At 34.2% G+C, this 22284-nt stretch overlaps 3 protein-coding genes and 1 long non-coding RNA gene across 6 annotated transcripts; 3 read left to right on the top strand and 1 right to left on the bottom strand.

Annotated features, from left to right (window-relative positions):
• Positions 1-1777: 1777 nt before the first annotated feature.
• On the top strand, positions 1778-3574 carry LOC104739435 (uncharacterized). Its single transcript, XR_759978.2, has 5 exons — positions 1778-2348; positions 2443-2548; positions 2785-2829; positions 2904-2994; positions 3180-3574. It is a non-coding gene; the product is annotated as an uncharacterized LOC104739435 (long non-coding RNA).
• A 1280-nt stretch (positions 3575-4854) lies between these two features.
• LOC104771395 (uncharacterized) lies at positions 4855-7558 on the bottom strand. Of its 2 annotated transcripts, XM_010495906.2 has the most exons (10): positions 7337-7558; positions 7003-7125; positions 6846-6915; positions 6527-6765; positions 6104-6220; positions 5784-5832; positions 5373-5674; positions 5167-5219; positions 4985-5086; positions 4855-4891 (listed from the first exon to the last, which is right to left on the bottom strand). In XM_010495906.2, exons 2-7 carry the CDS (start codon positions 7093-7095, stop codon positions 5376-5378), a joined length of 867 nt encoding a protein of 288 aa, XP_010494208.2. In that variant the 5' UTR covers positions 7096-7125; positions 7337-7558; the 3' UTR covers positions 4855-4891; positions 4985-5086; positions 5167-5219; positions 5373-5375. The 2 variants fall into 2 exon arrangements, with proteins under 2 accessions (XP_010494208.2, XP_010494207.2); XM_010495905.3 differs by having other exon boundaries at positions 4855-5086.
• Positions 7559-16238: 8680 nt separating this feature from the next.
• On the top strand, positions 16239-18785 carry LOC104771393 (putative hexosyltransferase MUCI70). 2 transcript variants are annotated; one of them, XM_010495903.3, is made up of 6 exons: positions 16239-16780; positions 16857-17062; positions 17182-17358; positions 17482-17637; positions 18036-18312; positions 18401-18785. In XM_010495903.3, the coding sequence occupies exons 1-6, from the start codon at positions 16432-16434 to the stop codon at positions 18628-18630; spliced, it is 1395 nt and encodes a 464-aa protein (XP_010494205.2). In that variant the 5' UTR covers positions 16239-16431; the 3' UTR covers positions 18631-18785. The 2 variants fall into 2 exon arrangements, with proteins under 2 accessions (XP_010494205.2, XP_087360855.1); XM_087504729.1 differs by lacking the exon at positions 16239-16780 and having other exon boundaries at positions 16938-17073.
• A 65-nt stretch (positions 18786-18850) lies between these two features.
• On the top strand, positions 18851-19615 carry LOC104771392 (dirigent protein 11-like). Its single transcript, XM_010495902.3, has one exon. It carries the CDS (start codon positions 18976-18978, stop codon positions 19546-19548), a length of 573 nt encoding a protein of 190 aa, XP_010494204.1. The 5' UTR covers positions 18851-18975; the 3' UTR covers positions 19549-19615.
• The last annotated feature ends 2669 nt before the right edge of the window (positions 19616-22284 follow it).

Below are 22284 nucleotides of genomic sequence, written 5' to 3'. Positions count from 1 at the left end.
TCCCCAGCCTCATCTATTAGCTCTTGGAAGCTCAGCGACCTGTTCAGAGTCTTCGGCCACAGGCCACGAAGACGACCAAGGGGAAGAAGACTACATCAGTACTTGTTAAGCCTGTTCTTCAGAGTGGTTCATCGACAGCGCGCAAAGCCATCCGGTCAGCTATCAAGATCTTGCAAGATGCCTTGGACGATGGTAAGTAGTACTTTCTCTGCTTGTACTTCTATTATAGGCATATTCTATTGATATTTTTGACTAATCTGTGCCAACCAAGCAGGGGGAGATGAGTCTGATTCTGAAGCCTGAGGGGGAGTTTGGACTATGGGGGAGCAGTTGTTTATGCTGTTCTTATTCTTGTCTGTTGTTGTGTTGTTGTTTTTGGTTCTTTTATTTCTGGTTGAAACTTGTTTCTCGTTAAGACTGGTTTGTTGTTTTTAAGACTTGGTTTTGGAGGTTTGACACTCATATTTATTTTAACAAGTTCTTGACGGTTGATTGTTTGTGTTCTTGAGGACTGCAATATCTTGTTGGTATGGGTGTGTTGTTTGTCTGTGAATTTTCAGGTTCGGTGCAGTGGTTGCTTGTGTGGCAAGATTCAGTCAAAAAGGGGGAGATTGTAAGTGCATCAGAGCTCTGCCGATGACAAGATGCTGTGGAGAGTCCCAAAGGTCTGATTAGCTGACGTGGCATGAAGTGCTGAGGTGGAGCAAGATTGTTTGGCAAGGTGACGAAGCATTAGATTTGGAAGGAAGAAGCAATCGTGATATACTCGAAGATATTGAGAGTATATCTCGATAAGGGAATAAGGATATTTGGAAAAGATAGTTTCCTTATTGTTAGAATGCACAAAAATTTATGTTAGAAATCTTTGGTGCAAGTATAAGTAGATGAGGGCTAGCCTGAAAAAAGGTAGCACTCGTAGGAATAAAGTGGAGAGATTTGTAACCTTCAAGCAATCGTAAAAAAAGGCTTGAAGGAGAGTGTGTTAGTTTCTTTTAAAATCTACACAGGGTATTGTGTTAGATAGATAGAAGAGTGAACTGAGATTCAAGTCTTGTAAGAAACGTAAGTTTGTGTATAAGATTGAATAAGAAGCGTTTGCTTGGCACAGTTCCAAGTGGGTTGATTATCCGTGTGTATCTTTATACCCTTACAACATGTGTATACTATCGTCATTTGAGATACTTCGTCGAACCGCATCGATCCTTTAATTAAAGTATTGACATATAGAGCATGTCTCAAAAAACTGTTCTTGTCAAGTAAAACTATAACGAGATACAACATTAGAGTTAGACGATTTTACTTCTCATATATGTTGATTGAATATATTTGCGGAATGGCGGAATGTAATAGACAACTATACACCCACTTATTATGCGTTTTGCGCTTTGAAAAACTTTATGCAGATTTTTTTTGATTGGTAAGTTTGTTGAATAATAGCATTACAAAACGTCACTATGTGTGTTACCAATCAAAAAACTTAGGCTTATTTTCTTAGTATTTCAGTGTGGACTTATCGGGAAAAAGTTTTTTGAAGGGTATAATCTTTGTCAATTAATTCATGTGCATGGTTTTCAATAGATTGGTATTTCTTTAAGTGAGACATCTAATTTATCCAAAACTTTTCTTTTCCATCATACAAGCATGTGATATATTTTGTTACAGTTCTCTACTATTACTTGGCAAAATATATATTCATATAACCATTCATGATAATACCAAATAAATATATTTTGAAAAATACATTCAACGAATTAAACTACATATATTTCACTGAGTTTCACTACAAGAAAAGTTTACATTGATAGCAGTAGAAGATAGCTCATTTTCCCAAACTGCTATGAAAGATGAATGTTTTATTTTGATTACTTTATAATAGCACTAAAACAATGTTATGACAAAATAATCAGTAAGTGGGAAGATAAAATCACTTACTCCGCCAAAATTTAGTGAAAATTTTCAGATCTTACTCCAAAAAACCTTTTATGTGCCAAAATCAATTCATTAAAAAATAAATAAAAAGGTGTTTAGAGAAGAGAAAAAAACTTTCATGAGCTAGATCCTCTTCTCCTCCATATACCCTTTGTCGTCTCTGATCTTTTTCTTCTTCTCCACTGTGTCCCTTAACTCTTTCGATCCATCTTCTTTGTTCTCTCACTGTGTCGTCCCCTCTCTCTCCCTTTATGTCATTTTTTTTTGTCTAAGAGCTTCACGGTCATTTGCACACCATGTGTTTGATGAAATTACTGTGATGGTGTGTGATTGGATATTGAAAGGGATCTATCTTAAACAACATTTTTGTTCTTCGTCGCTCTTGTTATCTGTCGCTCTCACACAATCGCGATTTGCAAGTAAGCCTTTTCAATTTTCTTAGATTTGAGTAGTTATCCCAAAAAATCAGTTTCAATTTCGTTCTCATGTAAGGGTTTTTGGGATTTGATTTAGAATTTGTTGGAGATAGAGATCCAAACTTTTGTTTGGAGATAGGAAAAGACGAGGAGGCAATTCACGCCCTTTCACACATTCTCTGCTGATTTGTATCTTCTCCGCTGTAAGCTCTCTCTTTCCTTATCAAAATCCTAACGAAACAACTCAACACATTCTCATATCTGTTGCAAAGTTTGTGGGTTTTTTTGTGTGATTCTCTTTAAGTTTATTTGGGTTGAAAGTTAAAACATTTTTGATTTATCACTAGTGTTACTGCTTTGGTATTTTGGGGAAAGTGCTGAACTTTGTTTGGTTTCTCTTTTGTGGTCCAAATTTTTAATTTTTGTTGTTGTCACACAGGTTTGGAGATAGAGAAGCTTCTCTTTTCTTGTAATCACGAGACAGGTTAGCATTTTGAATGGTTTAGTTAGTACATTATTGTGGTTGTTGTTTTCTCTAAACGTTTAACTACATTACAGGTTTTCGCATTGAGAGATGGGTGATAGTGAAGGAACCATCAAGGAAAGAAGGCTTTGTTTCAAAATCTCATACATACTAATGGAATTGAAGGTAAGAAAAGAATCTGTGGGTACATCTTGTTTTCTTGTTGGTGTGGGTACAAGAATTACCATCTAGTAGTCTTGTTGGTGTGGGTACGTGAATTATGAAGTTTTTGTTGCATTAACATGTTGTCTAAGACCATTATGGTTAAAAGTTCACTAAGGTTTTGTGTTGTACAAATGGATTTTATACAGGTTTGGAGATTGGATATCAAGGCTAGAACCAAGTGTTCAAGCTTCTAAGAGGAAACTCACGAGGATGAAAGCCATGTGTGAATAAGTCTACTGGAGGTATTACATAGCTTTCCTACTTTCTTAATAAGTAAAAGCGATGGAGGATGAGGATGGTGTGGCTAGAGCCGTGAAGATCCGGTTGTTGGTGTTATGGAGTTCAACGCAAGATCTAGTTGGTGGCACTTAGGATGTTAGTTTTATTTTATTTCAATACTTGGCTGCACTTAGGATGTTAGTTATATTTTATTTCAATACTTGGCTGCACTTAAGATATTAGTATAAGACTTGGTATGATCTTATGTATGGCATCTTTTTGGTTAAAATATTTATGTTATATATATAGATGATTTATGAAATATGAAATCTATATATAAATAAATTTTGCAAAATAAATCGTTTAATAGAGCTATAGTAGAAGCTCCTACCTAACATAGCATGAAAAATGACTTATTACATTAGTTTAAAAAATTATATAAACGCAATAACAAAACATTTCACTACTGCTATGGTAGAAGATTCTAACATAACATTTGTATTTGCGCTATTGTATGTGTGGTACCTACGATAACAGTGGCCTAACATAGCGTTTGTGAAAGAGCTATAAATGACGTATTATAGCGTTTCTCTACTGCTATCAATGTAGATATTTGTTGTAGTGTTTACACTACCCTATTATCAAAGATACGCCAAAGGCCCCAAGCAATAAAAAGATTAGGTTTGATTCACGAGAAAGAGCACCTTTTCGTATGACATTTTGAAAAACGAAGCCAAAATGAAAGGGAGAAGAAGAAAAAGGAACGGTGGTTTGGCCAAAGACATGTGCCAATGTCTCAATTAAACTCAATAAAGTAATCCACTAATGATTGTGTGGAGAGTCATCTTTTCGAATTATTTCTTTCAATTTTATCCATAAGCTTTATTTGATAATAACGTCAAGTATGGGCACCAACTTATCAAAAACCTTACTTACCTTTATTGGGGGCGTCACTCAGTACCGACGACCACAATTAGTTTAGTAGTTGCAACTGAGACAATTGTACTTAATCCAAATCACTTCATTGCAATATATATGTTTTCCTTTTGAAGTCACCATAGATTAGTTGTATGAATAAGTTGATTGTGTCAAACACTAATCTAAGATTATAAACCCCAGATCACCTATTCTACTGAAAATATAATACCACCAATTGAGTCCACCAGATGGTCCACATCAAATACCAAATTTTCAGCTTATGAAATTACCACGAATACTTGAAAATGAACGCAATCGAAACAACTAGAAACAAAGATTGATATGAGTATTTTATAAATCTATGTCTTAGCAATGATTTCCAACAACTTATCACTAACATATTAGGCTACGATATTAAGCTCTGTCGCTTACAAGAGTCTAGTCTCTCCGTCTTTCACCTTATCTTGTTCTCGGTTACATGATACCAAGTCTTCATTCATTAACATAGAGAATAACCGAAGTTGTAGGACGAAAGTAAACTCGTTGAGTGATCTGGTCTTTATCGCTGTATTTTAGATAGTTTATAGTTTATTATACCTTAATAGCAAACAATCTTGTGAGTGAAATTTCCAATACTCAATAGTTTCATTGGCCTTTGATGAATGCAATATTCTATCAGTCTTGTTTTGGTCCAAAACTTCATGTTCTGTTGATATTTATACTGCAAAAGTTGGGTCGAAGTCAACTGTGATTTAGATAGAGGAAAGTACTGCAAATGTATCAACAACCAAGCCACAAAAGTACACCAAAATACCTAAAAGACAGACATTTCAAAAACAAAGAGTTATGTTCAGTTTCTGGTCTTCTCCACCTGAGGACTTTTGCTCATTTACATCTTCTACTCAATATATTCCACCTGAAGATTGACAAATTGTATCTTAGAAATAGTGGAAGATTAATCCATAAGAAATGGCTAAAAGAAAAATATATTCTTACTTGTACAAAACTCTGATCCAGAGGAGAACTTTTTAGTCTGTTATGTTCAGAACCTGAACAAGTTACAACAGCAACTTTAGACAGCCTTTAAAGGTAAACAATCTTGGTCATCTTTATCTAAGTTTTTCGTGACACTATCTATTCATTAATTCCATTAATAGCAATCCCAAAGGCATTTTTTTTTATCAAGTTGGAAGAAACAATACCTGTCACTTTCTTGAAGAGGATGGACGGTAGTCCTCATATACCCAGGAAGCTTTTTCCGAAGATTTAGGACCCAACTTTCCTTTCAGCCACTCTAAACGAACAATCAGCTCTTCCAAGTCCATGACAGCTGCTTCTACAGACTCTGATTCCATGATGTTCAACCGAAGATCACCATCGCTAATCAACTTTTCTGTGGCTCTCTGCTTTTCTTCATCTCTAGATTCGGCTCCACTTACTTCATCTGAAGGTCCCTGCTTTTCGTCTTCCATAGATTCAGCTCCACTAACTTCATCTAATGTAACTACACAAGGCAAAGATTCATTTTTCCACATAAACCAAACTATCAAGATAAACAAAAGGAGTTGACAGATCAAACATTGGGGAAAATAGCATCGTTGTAAAAGAATAACCTTCATTCAAATGTTTCATTAGCTTAGCACATTGCCTCTTTTCCCCAACCTACAAGAAAGATGGATGATAAAACAAGATAAGCTACAACAACAACGAGACAACAAAGTTAAGAATATACAAAGGATACTTTGGACCACTTACATACCATTTGGGTCACTTACATATAGTTAAGGTGTTAATATACATGAGACTTAACTAACAAGATTTTAGGGTTTTTAATTAAAGGGAATCTGCCTTGACTGAATAGGTTTTATTCGCATTAGTCATGACTCTTGAGGCTTAAATAAGTTTTTTCATCCATGATTTCTCAAATACTAACCTTAGAAAAAGGCACAGTCCAACCATCTTCAAGTGACCAGTCCAATGATGGACGCACATCCTTAGACAGAGCCTCATAGATACACCCTTCGCCATACGGTGGAGCCAACAATTCAATCTGCGAAATAGATGAAAAAGAAGCACGCACTCATTGTTTACTACAAGGTTCCAAAGCGTCCTCCATCTAACGCCACAGAATAAAGCTTAAAAGGAAGCAAAGAGGATATGAACATAAAGATATAACCATATAGTAGTCGTATCTCGTCATCCTTTGTTAAAGTAAGTAAAGAGAAGGCATGGTAGCAGAACAAGAACTCTAAAAATCCTCTCGTAAATTTGTTAATTTGATAACAAAGTAACAAAAACACAAGCAGTTCATAAGAAAAAGAGACTCTTTTATCTGCAAATATAAACCTTTAGATACCTGTAGCGACTCGTTTTCCCTCACTTCCAGAACCGTCCCAGACCAATAACAAAAGTCTTCCCACCAATCGACCAAATCACCAACCTTCCAAGAATCATGAACAACAAGAGCTTCTTCCAGACCACCCTCCTCGTTAAGGACTTGGTCTTCACCAAACTTTCTTGGAAACACAGGTCGAATCATTAGGTATTTCTCGCTCCCACCATCGAGTTGCTGAAACACTTTTGTTGTATGTATTCCTGAGGGATACATTAAAAACATGTAAAAAATGGTGCTAAACCATAAATATTCAATTGTAACATTGTAAGATGGAAACTACTCTCTCCGGGATAATCAAGATACTCCACATCATAGCATAGTGCTCTCTTTTTCTTGAATATCTTCAGAATCTGATAAAACCATAAGAAAGCAAAAACATTAGAGATTTGTGTTCTGTAACCAAAATAAACTAAAGCAATTGAGATGGGAGTACCTACCTTGCATCGAAACCAAGCTCCACGAAACCCCGATTCAAAAGATCTTAGCTCTACAGTCTGACCAACTTCAAATGGTAGATTCATTCGACTCATTTTTGTTGTTGTTGTTGTTCAAATCGTTAACTGCATTTAGTAGTCAGAATGTATTAAATTACCAATCACAGAACTCGAAAACGGAAACTAAATCTACAGATTAAATCTCAAATCCCTAATCTCTAATCTCTTTTAATAAATTTGTAACATCAGAGAACAAACTAGTGTAAGTCTCCTACCAAAATTGAAACTAGCGAGTCGTACCAAAATCCCCAGAAATGAAACGAGTATAGAAACAGACCTGGAAATGTTTCGAAACTGCTCCTCGGATTTCTCAGACTACAAACAAACCATGAAATCGCGTAATCGCGCGAGTCACGGACAGCTCGAATAAACCCTAAAGAAATGGGGGTTTTTCCCTTTTTTTTTTTTTTTGTGTTTTATCTTCTTTTTTTTAGTATCCGTACATTTTTATATCTCAACTTTGATATAGTGCCAATTTCAACATGAACATTTTTTTTTTTTTTTTTTGAACAAATAACATGAACTATTTTTAATCGTACATTTTATAGCTTAATTCCAAGTTAATTTTTAAAAAATTGTGATGGAAATATAAAAATATTTCATTCATTTCTCTAAGGTTTAGGATTTGAGAATATGTCTAGGGGTACTCAAAATCAATTAAACAGAAGCTCGGTTTTCTTTGGTTTGTTTAAAGTGTAATTTGGTTTAGTTATTAAACTAAATCTATATAAATTTTTGATTCAAGAATCGGTTCGGTTCGGATAACGATTTTAAATGAATTTTCGTATAATTCACTTGAAACTTTTTTTTTTTTGATTAAAAGGCTTTCAATTTATAAACATATATGCTTAATGGGCTATTTCCGGAATAAGCCCATACAATAATCCCCTTAGGGCCCAGTCCAATTACATCAAACCAAACTAAATAACAAAACCAAAATTGACCCGGGTATACTAAACTAAACCGGTAGCTAACCGGTAAGAGCCAGAAACCCTAATCTGCAAAGAAGAACCCTATTGCAGCCGCCTTCCCACTCAGTTGCGGATACTCGTCGGCTCAGGACCACCGGCGAGCCAGGAAGACCGGAGTCAAACAGAGAAGGTGACACAGGACCGTCACCATCCCGCCACCATAGAGTTGTGAAGAGAAGGAAGAAGAAACCGATCTAAAAATCCGGCAGCCATAGTTCAGTTTGATAGAGATAGAGCAGTAGGGAGTAGATCTAAACAGCCATCGACGGTGGCTTAGCCTTGCCTTTCCGGCGGTAGACCCCCCCCCCCCCCGTCAAACCACCGGCCGTGACAAAACCTCCTGCGTCTCCAGCCGTTCAGATCTAACCGCCATATCTTTCTCATTCCTCGCCGAGAACTACCTTCTTCTAACCGCATAGCCACGCCGCCGGTAGAGCTCTTACCGGAATTGTCCTGCGGAAGCTTCTCCTCGCCACAAACTCCCTTGATTTCGATCTGGTGACCTCGCCGGTAGATGCAATGGACTACGAATGAAGCGCCATGAACCAATGGTTCCTCTTCAACGCCGGAATCGCCGGAGGAACCCTTCACTCGGTGCACGGAGTCGTGATCAGAAGAAGAGAAAGGAGGAGAGAGGAGAGAGCCGCGAGTGGAACTCACGCGCTCACCTCTCTACAATATTAATTCACTTGAAACTTGATTATTTAAGAATAAAAAATTAGAGTTTTACGACATGTAGCAGCATCTGATAGCATAATTTATATATGTGGTATCTAACATATAAGAAGTTTTACATTTGGCATATGACTCAATTGACCAACAAGTTGAAATACTCTTTTATTTATTTATCTAACCATCAGTGACAAGAGAATGGTTGCCATGTAAGAAATGCAAGACATACTCGTTCTAGTAGGGTTTATTGCGTATAGTATACCACTCTGGTATAAAGAAAGACTGAGAAAATTAAAGTAACGATACGTGTATAACATGCTCAGAATGAATAATCTTTATCTTTTATGGTAAATTTTGCCTCTATTTGATGTAACCATAAAGGACTTTTGAGGCTATGGGATAGTTAGATATAGGTAGTTGTTCAATACATTTCCTGATCATTTCTTTTGGAAGGGTTTATGTGCATTGAGGTCAAAACACATTTTGTGAATTTTTAAAAAGAAACAAGAAATAAATTAAGATGAGGATTTTGACATAAAGAAAGAGATGATTATGACGACCTGGAAATGAGAACTGAAGAACCGTTTTAAAGAAATAAAGAGAAGACAACAAATGAATCTTTAATTTAGCCACAAACAATGTAATACTCTAGTGTAAGTGTATGTGGGCAAGCTCAAGTTAAAGATGAAGTTCAGGAAGCTGTACAAAATATATCTGCACAAGCTTCTGTCTCAGCACAGACATCTGATATATGCTCAAGCCTCTGTCCTACAAAAGAACACCAGAGGGCTGTTGATTTTCTCCGTATGTCTCAGTTTTGAAGATTTATGAAGATATACTTAAGACACGTTTAGGGATATTACTTGGAGGTAAAGCATGAAGAAAAAAAAAAGCTTGAAGATATTTAGAAGATGTAGTGGGATTAAGAAATATTCGTTTAACAAAGAATAAATTTAAATGAAATATTTTCTCTTGATTTAAGGAAAGTTGATAGTCTTGGGAGAGGCACGAAATCCCTTAAATATAGAGGGTCTAGAACTTAGAAACTGATCTCTCTAGAACGTAACAAAGAGAGGAAAAACCTTGTAAGCCTTTTGGCATCTTTGGGAGAGAAGGATGGGGGGTTTTGTTTCTAAGTGAGAGTTCTGGGTGTAGATCATTTGTGTTGATCTTATGGATCTCTTAGTGGGTTGGAAATAGATTGAGAACAAGCTAAGAGAAGATCTTAGGGTTGTGTAAGTCCAATATTGAATACTAACTGTAATTGTGTTCAAGAAGTATTTCCAACAAAGATTGAGGACGTAAGCATTTGCTGAATCTCGTTAAAAATTGTGTATCTCTTGTCTCTTCTACACTAACATCTAGATTGGTTGACATCCCATAAATTTTGAATTGGACATGAGTTGCACCAAAAGTATTGTACCAAGTATTATAATTCTTTGATGTTCGTTTTTTTTTCATTTCTATTAATTCTCCAAATAGTTTTTTGAATTAGGTACATTTTCTTCTATTCATTTTTGTTTGGTTAGCCTTTTTTTAATACAGTAAAACCTCTATAAATTAATATTTCTTATTTATATGTAAATTAATAATTAATAACTTATATATATATATATATATATATATATTAATTGTTTAAATTTTTTAAAATTATGAATTCAGACAATTTTAGCAAAATAAAACTAGATTTTTGGATGTTAAAATTTTTGTAGTTTTAGAATTGAATTGGTAATATTTAGAAAACATTATTGACAATAAATTACAAATCTAATAAACAAATTCACTTATACACATGAAACACATAAATTCAATTTATGAATAATAATAATAATAATAATAATAATAATAATAATAATAATAATAATAATAAGGGTGAGTTACTAGAATATTGCATAAAAGCTTCCTTATTACAAAAGTAACATAGAATTGTTTGTAATGACTAGACTAACACATTGTACCTATACTACCCCTGAAACTAGTGTTGAGAAAAAACGTAATTACGGCTAATGCCATTAGGAAAAAAAAAACATTGGAAGTTGGGACGAAGTCTACCGATCCTTTGATGGTAGATTTATACACGTGGACTGATTAAAGGTGTACGTCAGATATTTTTGGTACACTTAGTTGTAGTCTTGGTACACTTATCGGTCACTGTAGATGGTACACTTAGTTGTAGTGTTGGTACACTTATCGGTGGACGTACATGAAATCGATTCGGTAGATTAAGTTGGTAGAGGAATTTCCCTTTGATGATAGACTTTTGTTTTTAGCGCGTGTAGCGGCAAACGTAAAAGGGTGGGAAGATATTTATGGTAGACTAATGGCCTGTTGCGACAGATTTTTGCGACAGCCTTCTCTCCTTACAGATATTTTTGGTATACTTTGTTTGTTTTTTGAAATAGTTTTCGTAGTGTTGTGGTAGGCTTCTTGTCCGTGGTAGATTTAGTAAGCAAGATTGACAGCTGTAAAGTCTTACCAGAATAACACGAATTTGTTTGAGCTGGCAAAGACAGTCTAGCGTTGCGATAGACTTATTGGAGGAAGATCTAAACAGGTTTGATGTTCTTCCGATCTATGGTGTTCATGTAATAAAGTTTGTAGCAGATTCATCAATCGTGTTCTGTTTATCGGCCGGAGCAAACGTTTTTTTCCTACTCAGTTTCGGAAATCTTTCCTCTGGGTTCATCCATGGAAGAGCAAGATATCGTTATTGGAGGATCTATATAACTCACTTTTTATAGGTTTTTAATTTAGAAATCAGATGTTGAGATGAAAATCTATAATAGTTGAGTAAAAACCCCACAAGTGAAACCAAAAAAATAGACATAAGTCGTGAAAAAATAAAGTGAGGCAGGGGAAATTAGGGTTTTCAATCGTATGTTAGAGGTAGAAGACAAGGATATTATGGTAATTTCGGGTTCATTAAACCTAAAATCGAACGTGTACGTACATATAAACGTGTACGTACATATGAACTTATACATACATAATGTTCTTGAGATTAGTGTACGTACATAACGTTCTTTTGCTTAGTGTAGGTCCATAAATTCGTTTTAATGAACAATATTATTGTAATTTTGTAGTCATCTTCAACATATCTTCTTCTACAACCCTAGCTAATATTGTCGTTGTTGTTCACCGGAAATGGAACAAGTAAGAGATGTTACTAGAAGATATACAGTAGTGGAAAAGGGAATTGCAAAGTCCTTATTCAGTCACTCTTCATAGAAATCGAAGGAATCTATCTTTTGCCCTCCTTCTTATTCACCATATCTCATTAAATTTTAGGAAAACATATACTAACAAGAGAACTTGCTGCTTTCACAAAAGGCAGAGGCCCAGAAACAAATAAGAACAAACTAGATATTAGATTAATGATTCATTAGCCTTATATATAGAGTCAGCATAATCTCGGTTTAGGTAAAACAGATTGGTTTCCGATTACCGACCTGACCCTACATCCGGATTTGTAAATCAATTAAGCTCGGTTGCAACTGGCAGCTGCTATATGTAGTCGGTACCAAGAACCAAAATTGGTTTCTCGATTCGGTTTGTTCGGGACGAACCGTTCGCTTAGGACTAACTAAGATGGTAAAATCATTGCAACATTTAATGTCGCAAAAAGAAAACCAAGATTAAATACACTTCCTCTTTAAAGCATGATATTAGGTTGAAATAATATATTATTAATATGTAGATTATCTATCTCTTTGAAAAAAGACGAAACCATAGAGTATAAAACAATTCATGCTAATCGCAGATTTGCAGGGAAAGAATAATGAGAATTAAAGCATACTAAAATAATCAGTATAAGTTAGCATAAGCTAAATTGGAAAATGACCTAATTTTGAGAATCTACGGTGTAATTCTAATAACATGTACGTTAGTGCTTGTAATTGGAAGATCAGTGCGTTAGGAGATGTTTTAGAAATCGCTATGCGTTAGTCGGGCGGTTGGGATGGGCCTAGCGATTAATCTATTAATCGGAGATTAAACGGGGATTAATTGGGGACTAGTTAAAGAGTTTTTTAATATTTTTATAATTAACATTAATATTATATATTTTCGTGGTTATATATTTAATTTGTGCGACATATAACGAAAGATGGTCCAGCACAAATGGTCATTATCCCTTCTGGTATAGTTCATGTCATGGGTTCGATACCTTTGACTGTTGTTTTTCTGCCTTTTCGTCAATTTATTAGTGAAGGATAAAATAGTCAATGCCATATCATCTTCTTCTCCCACGAGCTGCAAGTCTGCAACCCTAATTTTTATGGCCGCCGGTCATTGAATAACTTGTTTATCATAGATTTCATCTCAAATTCAACTGATTTTGATAACCAAATGTTAGATCCAACATCACTTATCCTATTTTGAGCAAAAACAATAGATTTTTTTCCGTTTTCCCGATTTTAACTCCGATTTGGGTAAAAACCCGGCGGGACACCGCCGCCGAGCGATTAACAAGCGCTCAGGCGGTCTCCGCGGCCGCGTTTTAAAACAGGGGGACTAATAGATATAATCTCTCCCCGAGTCCTGACAGCTGCTGATTCTCATATATTGACAGGAAAAATCCAAAAAAAAAAAAAACACAATGAAGAAGAAAGAAACACAGAGTGGAATCAGAATCCGATCCCATTCTAACATGCATCACTCTTCCTTTTTTGAAAAACTTGTAAAAGTTTCCACCTTTCAACAGTAGTTTCTTCTTCCTTAATTTCTTCTCTCGTTGAATGTTGGAAAACACGTTATTCTGCAATTAACAAACAATATTAAATAAATCAAAAGCATAGATTTCTCATTATAAAAAGCTCGTTAACGGTCACCATCTTCCCTGCACATATCACTCCATCGACATCGACTCCTGTATTTCCCAGGCTCTCTTGAGATGGCAAAGAACTCACAGAACAGTAGTAGCAAGAAGAAGCAAGAAAACAGAGTGTGTGAAAAGATCTTCAGAGCAGTGACGAGTCCTGTCCGAACTGTTCGCCGCATCTCCACCAAACCTTCAACAAGCCACCCAGCAGAGGCCGTTCGCGTCAAATTTGCAGAGACATCGTCGACTCAGGCGGCGGCAGCCAACCCATCATTACAAAGATGGAACCGAAGAAGACGGTGATCAACCATAAGAAAAAAACCATAAGAAAAAAAAACTCACCCAAAATAATAACTAGATCTATAACTTTGTTCTTGAGAGAGAAATTGAATAGTGAACTCACAGAATAATTGTCTAGCTCTGATAAATTTCTTTCTTTTGCCATGATTTTAGTCGAAGAAGATAAATCAAATTAGAAGGAATCAATCTCATATTTTTTTGCCAACCCAAATTTAAGAGAATCCAAAAAAATCAGGAATGAATACTTCAAGGTTTTTGTGTTCCTTTTTCTTAAAAATCAAAGACAATTTTAAATATAAATGGCATAAAACGTAATAAAACACACAACTCAGATATAGAAGTAATTTGCAAACTTTTATGTGTTATTCTAGTAAGACAGAAATCTCAACGTATTAGTCTAGTAATAAATCTACTTTTATGTAATATTCTAGGTAATTTCCCTAATAATAATAATAATAATAATAATAATATCATACTATCAAAATAAAATGATCAATATCTATAAATTGAAAATATAAAAAGAAAGCTATTTTTATGACATGTCATAGAGTATTTTATATCATTATAGTTTGAAAATACAACATAACAATTGTTTAATAGATATGAGCTATAGGAGAAAATTTAAAATTTTAAAACTATAAATTATTATATCAGCATATATATATATATATATAACTAAATTTACTTAATTAATAATTTATGATATTATTGGGACCATATTTTATATGGTAATTTCACAAAAATATTATATTATTATCTTACAGATTTTTGTTATTTTTTATACTGACCCGATTTGGAATCAGTGAAATTGATTAATTTCTAGTGTTTATTAATTTATAGAGTATTAATTTATAATTTTTTACTATATATTAGAAATGATTTTTTAGAAATACCTCTTTTCAAAAATACCCTTTTTTGTTTTCAGTTTTATCCTCTTTTATACAATTACAATATGTTAAAATAATTTTATTTTATTTTATGTTTGCATTTTCTATTTTATATTTAGGATATAGTTTTTAGGAGGTGGAGTTTAGTATTTGGGATCTAGAGTTTATAATTTAGTCATTTTATATATTAAAAAGAGATATTTTTGAAAATAGACAAATGTTTTTGAAAAGTGACATAGAGAAAGGGGTATTTTTGAAAATTCCCCTTACATCTTTAAGCAAGGCCCAATACCAAATCCAACTAAATTGAGGTCATGTTACATAAATTTTAGTACCGTAAAAATGTAAATTAATCTTAATTTATAAAATAATTAAATAATATAAAATAATTAGATAATTATTATGAAAGATAATTCACTTTATCTCTTTAATTAATTATAGACGAAAATAAGTATTTAATTTTACAAAATCTGTTAACTAATCTAAATTAGAAAACTAAGATTTGATATTATAGAAATTGTTAGAAATGCCTTTGTATAGATATCCCTTTTCAAAAATATCCATTTTGTGGTCATATTCATTTTGATCTTTTTTTACAGAATTACAATATATCAAACTAAATTTTATAATTTTTTTTTTAACGTTTGGATTTTCTATTTACATTTAGGATATAGTTTTGATGGGGTAGGATTTAGTATTTGAATTTTAAAATTTAAATTTAAAATTTAGTCATTCTGCATATAGAAAATAGTTTTATTGAAAATAGATGATAAGAAAGACTATTTTTGCAAAAAAGAAAAAATAGAAAAGGGTATTTTTGCATATGCCCCTTGATATTATACCCTATGATTTTTTTTTAAATTATTGTATATTACTTATAACAATTTTTTTCTGCATATATTATGATTTTTTTTTTTAAAAGATATATTATTCAATATATGAAGAAAAAAATGTGTATCGAATATTCTACATCATCGGATTAGTAAAATTAAATTTATGCGGATTGATAAATTAATAAGTTTTATTTGCTCACAATTACAGTACATCAAATAAATTAAAATACCCTAATCTTCTAAGACTAAAATAAACAATTACAAACACTTTAAAATGATGTGTCAATTCAATAGAAATAGTAGACGTAATAATATTTTCACGGAATATTAGATACAAAAAGGTGTAATTGACACATCATTTTAAAGTGTTTGTGATTGTTTATTTTGGTATAAGAAGATTAGGGTATTTTAATTTATTTGATGTCATATTAGATACAAAAAGGTGTAATTTTTTAAAAAGAAGTGTGTTTCAAACTAAGTCATAAATATGATAATTTTTTTTAAAAGATCATTTGAAAAAAAAAACTATAATGAAAAAAAAAGAAATATTGCCACATCGTTTAAATTTTAATAATTAATTGAAATGATAAGAATAAAATTGGAATTGTGTTATGATTTATGAATAAAATTTTACCATGCACAAAACCCTTTTTTCAACATGGATATAAAATATAATGAAACGAAATTGTTTAAACATGTACTGTATTTATCTTGTTAAACCGAAATTGAAATTCATATTCTAATTTCTAAACCGAACATGTTTCTAAACCAAGATCTACTGCGACAAGCTCAAACAAAACCTTAAGAGTTTTTCCTCTATCGATCGTTTCATTTCACAAACCAAATTCGAGAGAGAGAGAGAGAGAGATCCTAAACAATTCAAAACCACAATGTTCAACAACAACAACAGCGTCTCGATCTCAGTATCAGACGAAGAGACTAACGATTTGAATCGGATCCGAGCTCGAACCCGACGAAAGCGGAAGAAACTGAGCCACAGAAGCAGCTACGAGCTACCTCGTCACGTTCTAAGGCTTTTCGTGAGATACTGGGTGGTTTTGGTGTTTCTTCTCGCAGTTGGATTGCTTGGATTTGAATCCACGAGGATTGGGGGGATCAAATCTAGTGAGCTGAAGCATCCACCAGATTCGAGTGGTAAAGAGAGTCCAAGCAAGAAAAATGAAGGAAACTTGAATCGATTGGATCCGACTACCAAGGTTATAGGTGGTGTTAGACAACGTAAGCTTGATCACTTCGGATTTGTTAATTCTTGAGTATTCACAGAATGTTTTGTATTCTGTATGGATTGTGTTAGGTTGTTTGAAGCTTCTGCCACCTGAGGAGCTTGAACATCTTGATATATTGGAGCGTAAAGATTCAGGCTCTCCGGTTAAGAGAGTTGTGTATATGACCGATACTGATTCTTCGATGGGGGAAGAGAAAGCTGTTCGTAGTAATGAGACGCGGTTTAATTTATTCACGGGGAACCAGACTTTTGCTGAGAGAGAGGATAGTTATCAGGTTATGATTTGGTAACTCTACAAGGCTTAAGAACTTGACATTTTCCTATGATTCTAGGAAGTTTTTAATGAATCTTGACTCTGAGGATTCTTTTCTTTTTTTTTTTTTTTTGGGATCAGGTAAGGGAAACAGTTTCTGTGCATTGTGGATTTTTCAATGAAAATGGGGGTTTTAGGATTTCGGACAAGGATAAGAGGTTTATGAAGACATGTGAGGTAGTAGTCTCGACGTGTGCGTTTGGTGGTGGTGATAACCTTTATGAGCCTATCGGAATGTCTAAGGCATCAACTCAAAAGGTTGGTTACTCTTGAACTGTTTCTCTTTCATTTTGAAGTAAGCATATTGAACGAGTCGTTAGTTTTTGTTGTGAACTACTTTATCTGCTGTATTCAGTCCTCTGAATAAGTTTGTGGATGCAGGTTTGCTATGTCGCGTTTTGGGATGAAGTTACTCTCGCAACACAAGAAGGAGAGGGTCATAAAATTGATGAGAATGAGCACATTGGAAAGTGGCGTATTGTGATCGTAAAGGATCTGCCTTTTACAGACCAAAGGCTTAATGGGAAGATCCCAAAGGTATTGTTCGTCTACTTCAGGGGCAAATGTTATTCTTGGTAGTGCATGTAGCTATATCATTCCCTCGGGTTTAAACTGTTGCTGATTATGCGTTCCTGGTACTCCTTGTCTATTCTTTTAGATCATCAAACTCATGTCTTTGTGTTTTTCTGTTGATGGCCTGGGTTTGGTTGAGAATTTGTGTCCATAAAAACCAAACTTTAAACTTCTTTGATTTAATGTTGCGCCGCGTGGCGCGTTATATGGTATCTGCTTGATTTGAAATAGCTCTAAGTGCTGCTTTTTGCTTGCATCTTTCGATTTTTTTTTTTTAAATATGGCTGGAGTCACAATATTTGAGTTTCCCTTTTGCTTTTGAGCGCATTTGAGTATAATATAAGATGTTTTTATGTTTTCAGATGTTGGCACATCGTCTTTTCCCGGATGCCAAGTACTCGATTTGGGTAGACTCAAAGTCCCAGTTTAGAAGAGACCCACTTGGTGTATTAGATGCTCTTCTTTGGCGAACAAACTCAGTGCTTGCAATTTCAGAACATGGAGCTCGAAGCAGCGTATATGACGAGGCAAAAGCTGTTGTCAAGAAACACAAAGCTACACCTGAAGAAGTTGAAGTTCAGATAAATCAATACCGACGTGACAATCTACCCGAAGATAAAAGATTCAATGGGAAAAAGGGTAAAGTTCTTTCCATAATCTCTGTTGTAGGAAAATTCCTAAACTTAAGAGGATTGAAGTAACTTTTGGTTGTTTTACATTCTCACAGCTCTCTCTGAAGCCTCAGTGATTGTGAGGGAACACACCCCATTGACCAATCTATTCATGTGCCTCTGGTTCAATGAAGTTGTCCGCTTCACTTCGCGTGATCAGTTGAGTTTCCCATACGTTCTTTGGCGATTGAAAGTTCTCAAGAACATCAACATGTTCCCTGTGTGTACACGTAAAGATCTCGTCAATAGCATAGGTCATGTGCGCAAGGCAAAACCATTAGATTAGTCTATGAAAAAATGTGATGTACCTTAACTTTCCAATTCATTTGTTAATTTAGTATCCTTTTTGTATTTAGCGTATTGACATGAAAACCAAACTGACACATTGTTAACCGAAATCGAACTAAAAAGCTTTGATTAATTATAATCTAGTGTTTACAATATTTTTATACAGAACAACCCAACTGAGAATAAAAGACAGCCAGCATGAGGACAAAAAGAAAGCAGGTGGTTTAGTTATGTTGTGGAAGTAGTAGTTATACCAAAATCTCCAGTCTAACTTTATAACCAAAGAGGTTTGTTAGAAAGAACAGTTAGAAACTCCTCTGGTCTCTCCTCTTCTTCTCCGATCATGCTAACTAGAGTCATCTTCCTCACCGCAGTCGCCACTTCTATTCTCGTCGTCCTTCTACTCGCTTTACTCTCACCCGTTCCTGATTACGACCCGCCGGGATCACTCTTCTCCTTCTCCCTCTACGTTCAGCAAACACACATACCATCCTCCACCTATTCCTCTCGTCGGTCCAGTCAACGCATAGCCCGTCCCCGCGGACGAGGAGGAGGAGGAGGAGCATTGATTTTCCGACGTACACTCACGGAAGGACCAGAAAACAATTCTCGGATAGTAGGCAAAGCCGAAGGATTCATAATCCCGCATGAAGACTTTGCTAACTCAGATTTTAACGTAATATACTTGACGTTGGAGACACCCGAGTACACGGGAAGTGTTAGCATTAGGAGCAGAGACATGACGCATAAATTGGAAGAGGTTATGGAGGTAGTAGGAGGGACAGGAGCTTTCGCGTTTGCTCGCGGAATCGCCATGTTTGCTGAGGTTGATGATCATGAGGAAGAAGCTGTAACCACTTATCGTGTTAAGCTTCTGCTTAGATTTCCACATACTTCTCACCTAGATCCACTATAATGGACAATTTTCTATTGCAATACATATATATCTGTGTATAAATAAAGTTATTTACAGATTCACTACATATGTTCAAAGAACTCTAATTAGCAATAATCAATTTTGGTTTCTTTTTGGGAATAATTGCCAATAACTTCAGCTAGCAAATCGTATTCAACGACTAAATATTATGGCCATTCAAGAAGAAGCATCAAGGGTATTAGTCTTGCCAACTATGCATAGTCTCAATGACCTCACCATAAGGAGTTGTTCAATGTTTGAGGTAAATATAAAGAGGTCATCAGGCCACGTAAGAATAACGAGCCCAAGCTTTCCTACCTGTCAAGTGTATGTATAAGTAGCTGCGACTGTCTTCAGGATTTGACATGGTTATTGTTCGCTCATAATCTTATTGTGCTTGAGCTTCGAAGTTTACATCAACTAAAAGAAATAGTTAAAAAAGAAGGGAACTGATGAGCACCAACTGCAAGGGGTTGCACCTTTTCGAATATTAGAAAAGCTTGACTCTTGAATCATGAATGATCTACCTCTGTTGGAACACATGCATCTACCGGGGTCCACTGGCTTTTTTTTTTCTCTAGATAACATTGAGGTAAGAAGGTGTCCAAACCTGAGAAAGCTTCCACTCAATTCTAGAAGTTTTGTTGTGAGTGAAAGACTTGTCATAAAATGCAATGATGAAAATTAGAAAGAAAGTGTTCAATGGGAGGACCAAGCTACAATAGATCGTTTCTTACCTTACTGTCAAAGTGTACAAATCTTATCTCTCTCCTTTAAGTATTTGAGATTTCTCTATCAGTAAAAGTATTATGGAAGTTGTCTCATCTTTGCATTTCTATACTATTTTTGTTTCATTATTTACCAGCATTAGCTCATTCAAGACCCACGGGTGGACTATCACCTTGTAGAAGCAAGCACTCATATTTGTGAGATGGCCAAAAACATGTGTTTCTACAGTCGTTTAAATAATTTTGTTTTGTTTTGTTTTGCTTTTCCATCTCGTTTATATTGGATTGTATTAATAATGTCCATTTGTTTACATCCGAATTCTCTTTTTTTTTTTTTTTTTTTTTTTGTCAACTCTCTTTCTTTTATCATTTTGTGTGTGGTTGTGATTGTAATTTATTTGATATGACCCTATCTCGGACCTACTGTCTCTTTATAATTTCTGCAACTCTGTTCTTACATTTAATTTCATGCGCTGACCCAGTGCATGAAGTGCAATTGCACCATATCCAACGCAAATTCAATTTTTTTTTCTTTTATTTTTACCCTAATTATTATAAAATCTGAACTGAATTAATAATACTATATACTTTAACCAAAACTTATACATATTGTTGTCTTTATTCTTATTTTTTGACAACCCATCATTGTTTTTTTCAATTTTCTTCAAAATCTGATAAGTAATTTGAATATTTAGTGGGTAAAATTTTTATTTTTCTCTTTAAAAATTCAAATATTAAGTAACTGTCGTATCGGATATAACCAATGTTTAAGCCGACCCTAAAATTTCATCCAATTATTGGTATTTTCATTTAAAAAAATGCAAACTCCAACATCCTTCTAGCTCTCTTCTTCATCTCTTCCTTGAAACTAACATGAATAAAAAGGACTTTCAAACAAAAAAAAATCTTCTATGAGTGAAACTAAATGATATGGGAATGTAAAAGAGAATTTGTACGGAAAATTGAAAAAAAAAAAAGAGAATTTGTATGGTAAAATTGAAAAAAAAAAACGTGAACAAAGAGTTCAATTAAGAAACATGAACTAGAAAACTTAACTAGTACTGTATTTTAATTACAACATCAATGCATTCCCTAGACTAGGAAACAACTAAATTGGATATTCTATTTTTTTTGGATTTGGCATGACTGATGAGTATCCGAGTTTTGTCAAAGGTTCCAACTCCAAAAAAGGTAACACATTATTATTCAATTCATCTGTTTTTAAGGAAAAAAAATTCCTCATGTTTTTCGTTTTAAGATTAATATCTCAAAAGAAAATCCCACATATTCTTGATCAATTCGTCAAGTTATGGTCATACAACTTGAATCAAAGTCAATTGATGCATTTTTTTGTTTCAAATTTATGAATAGATAGTATATCTGATTGTCTCAAAGAATATAAATCACTGAGCGTCGGAGCCACTATAATTATATTTAGTTTAAAAAATCTTTCGTCGTTTTCTTATTGGCTTTAATCCTTAGATGATAATCTATCTTTCCTTGGAATATCCGAATATCCAAGATGAAAAGAAAAAAAACAAAAAACAAAAAAAAAAACAAAAAATTGTTTTCTCTTTAGTTGTTTGATATTTTCAATTGAATTTAAAAGTCCATAACATGATCTCTGTTACTATAATACATTATCTAACGTTTGTGGTTCTCTAGTTTCAGTTTGATCCCTTTAATTTAATATATTTAGTCGAACAATGCAATAATTATGACTACTACAATCTTTGATATATTGGGAAACCTACTATTTCACTACATGATGTTATTATCAGATAGATCTCGATTTTGGTTTAATTAAATACAGAGACACCTGAACGATATACAAATTTACAAATAAGTCAAAGTTTAAAAAAAAAAAAAGTCAAAGTTGGTGAAGTATAATCAGATATCTCGATTGTGGTAGTCTGTAACTAATTTTAGAGTGGCTGGGAAAAAACCTGCACCCGAAACAATCCGAACCTGATCTGAAGTATGCAATTCGGATCGGATATAATCCTCC

This window comes from Camelina sativa, chromosome 20, assembly GCF_030686135.1.
Source record: "Camelina sativa cultivar CO46 ecotype springtype chromosome 20, ASM3068613v1".
Classification (NCBI taxonomy): Eukaryota; Viridiplantae; Streptophyta; class Magnoliopsida; order Brassicales; family Brassicaceae; genus Camelina; species Camelina sativa.
This window is presented reverse-complemented; position numbering and strand designations above follow the sequence as displayed.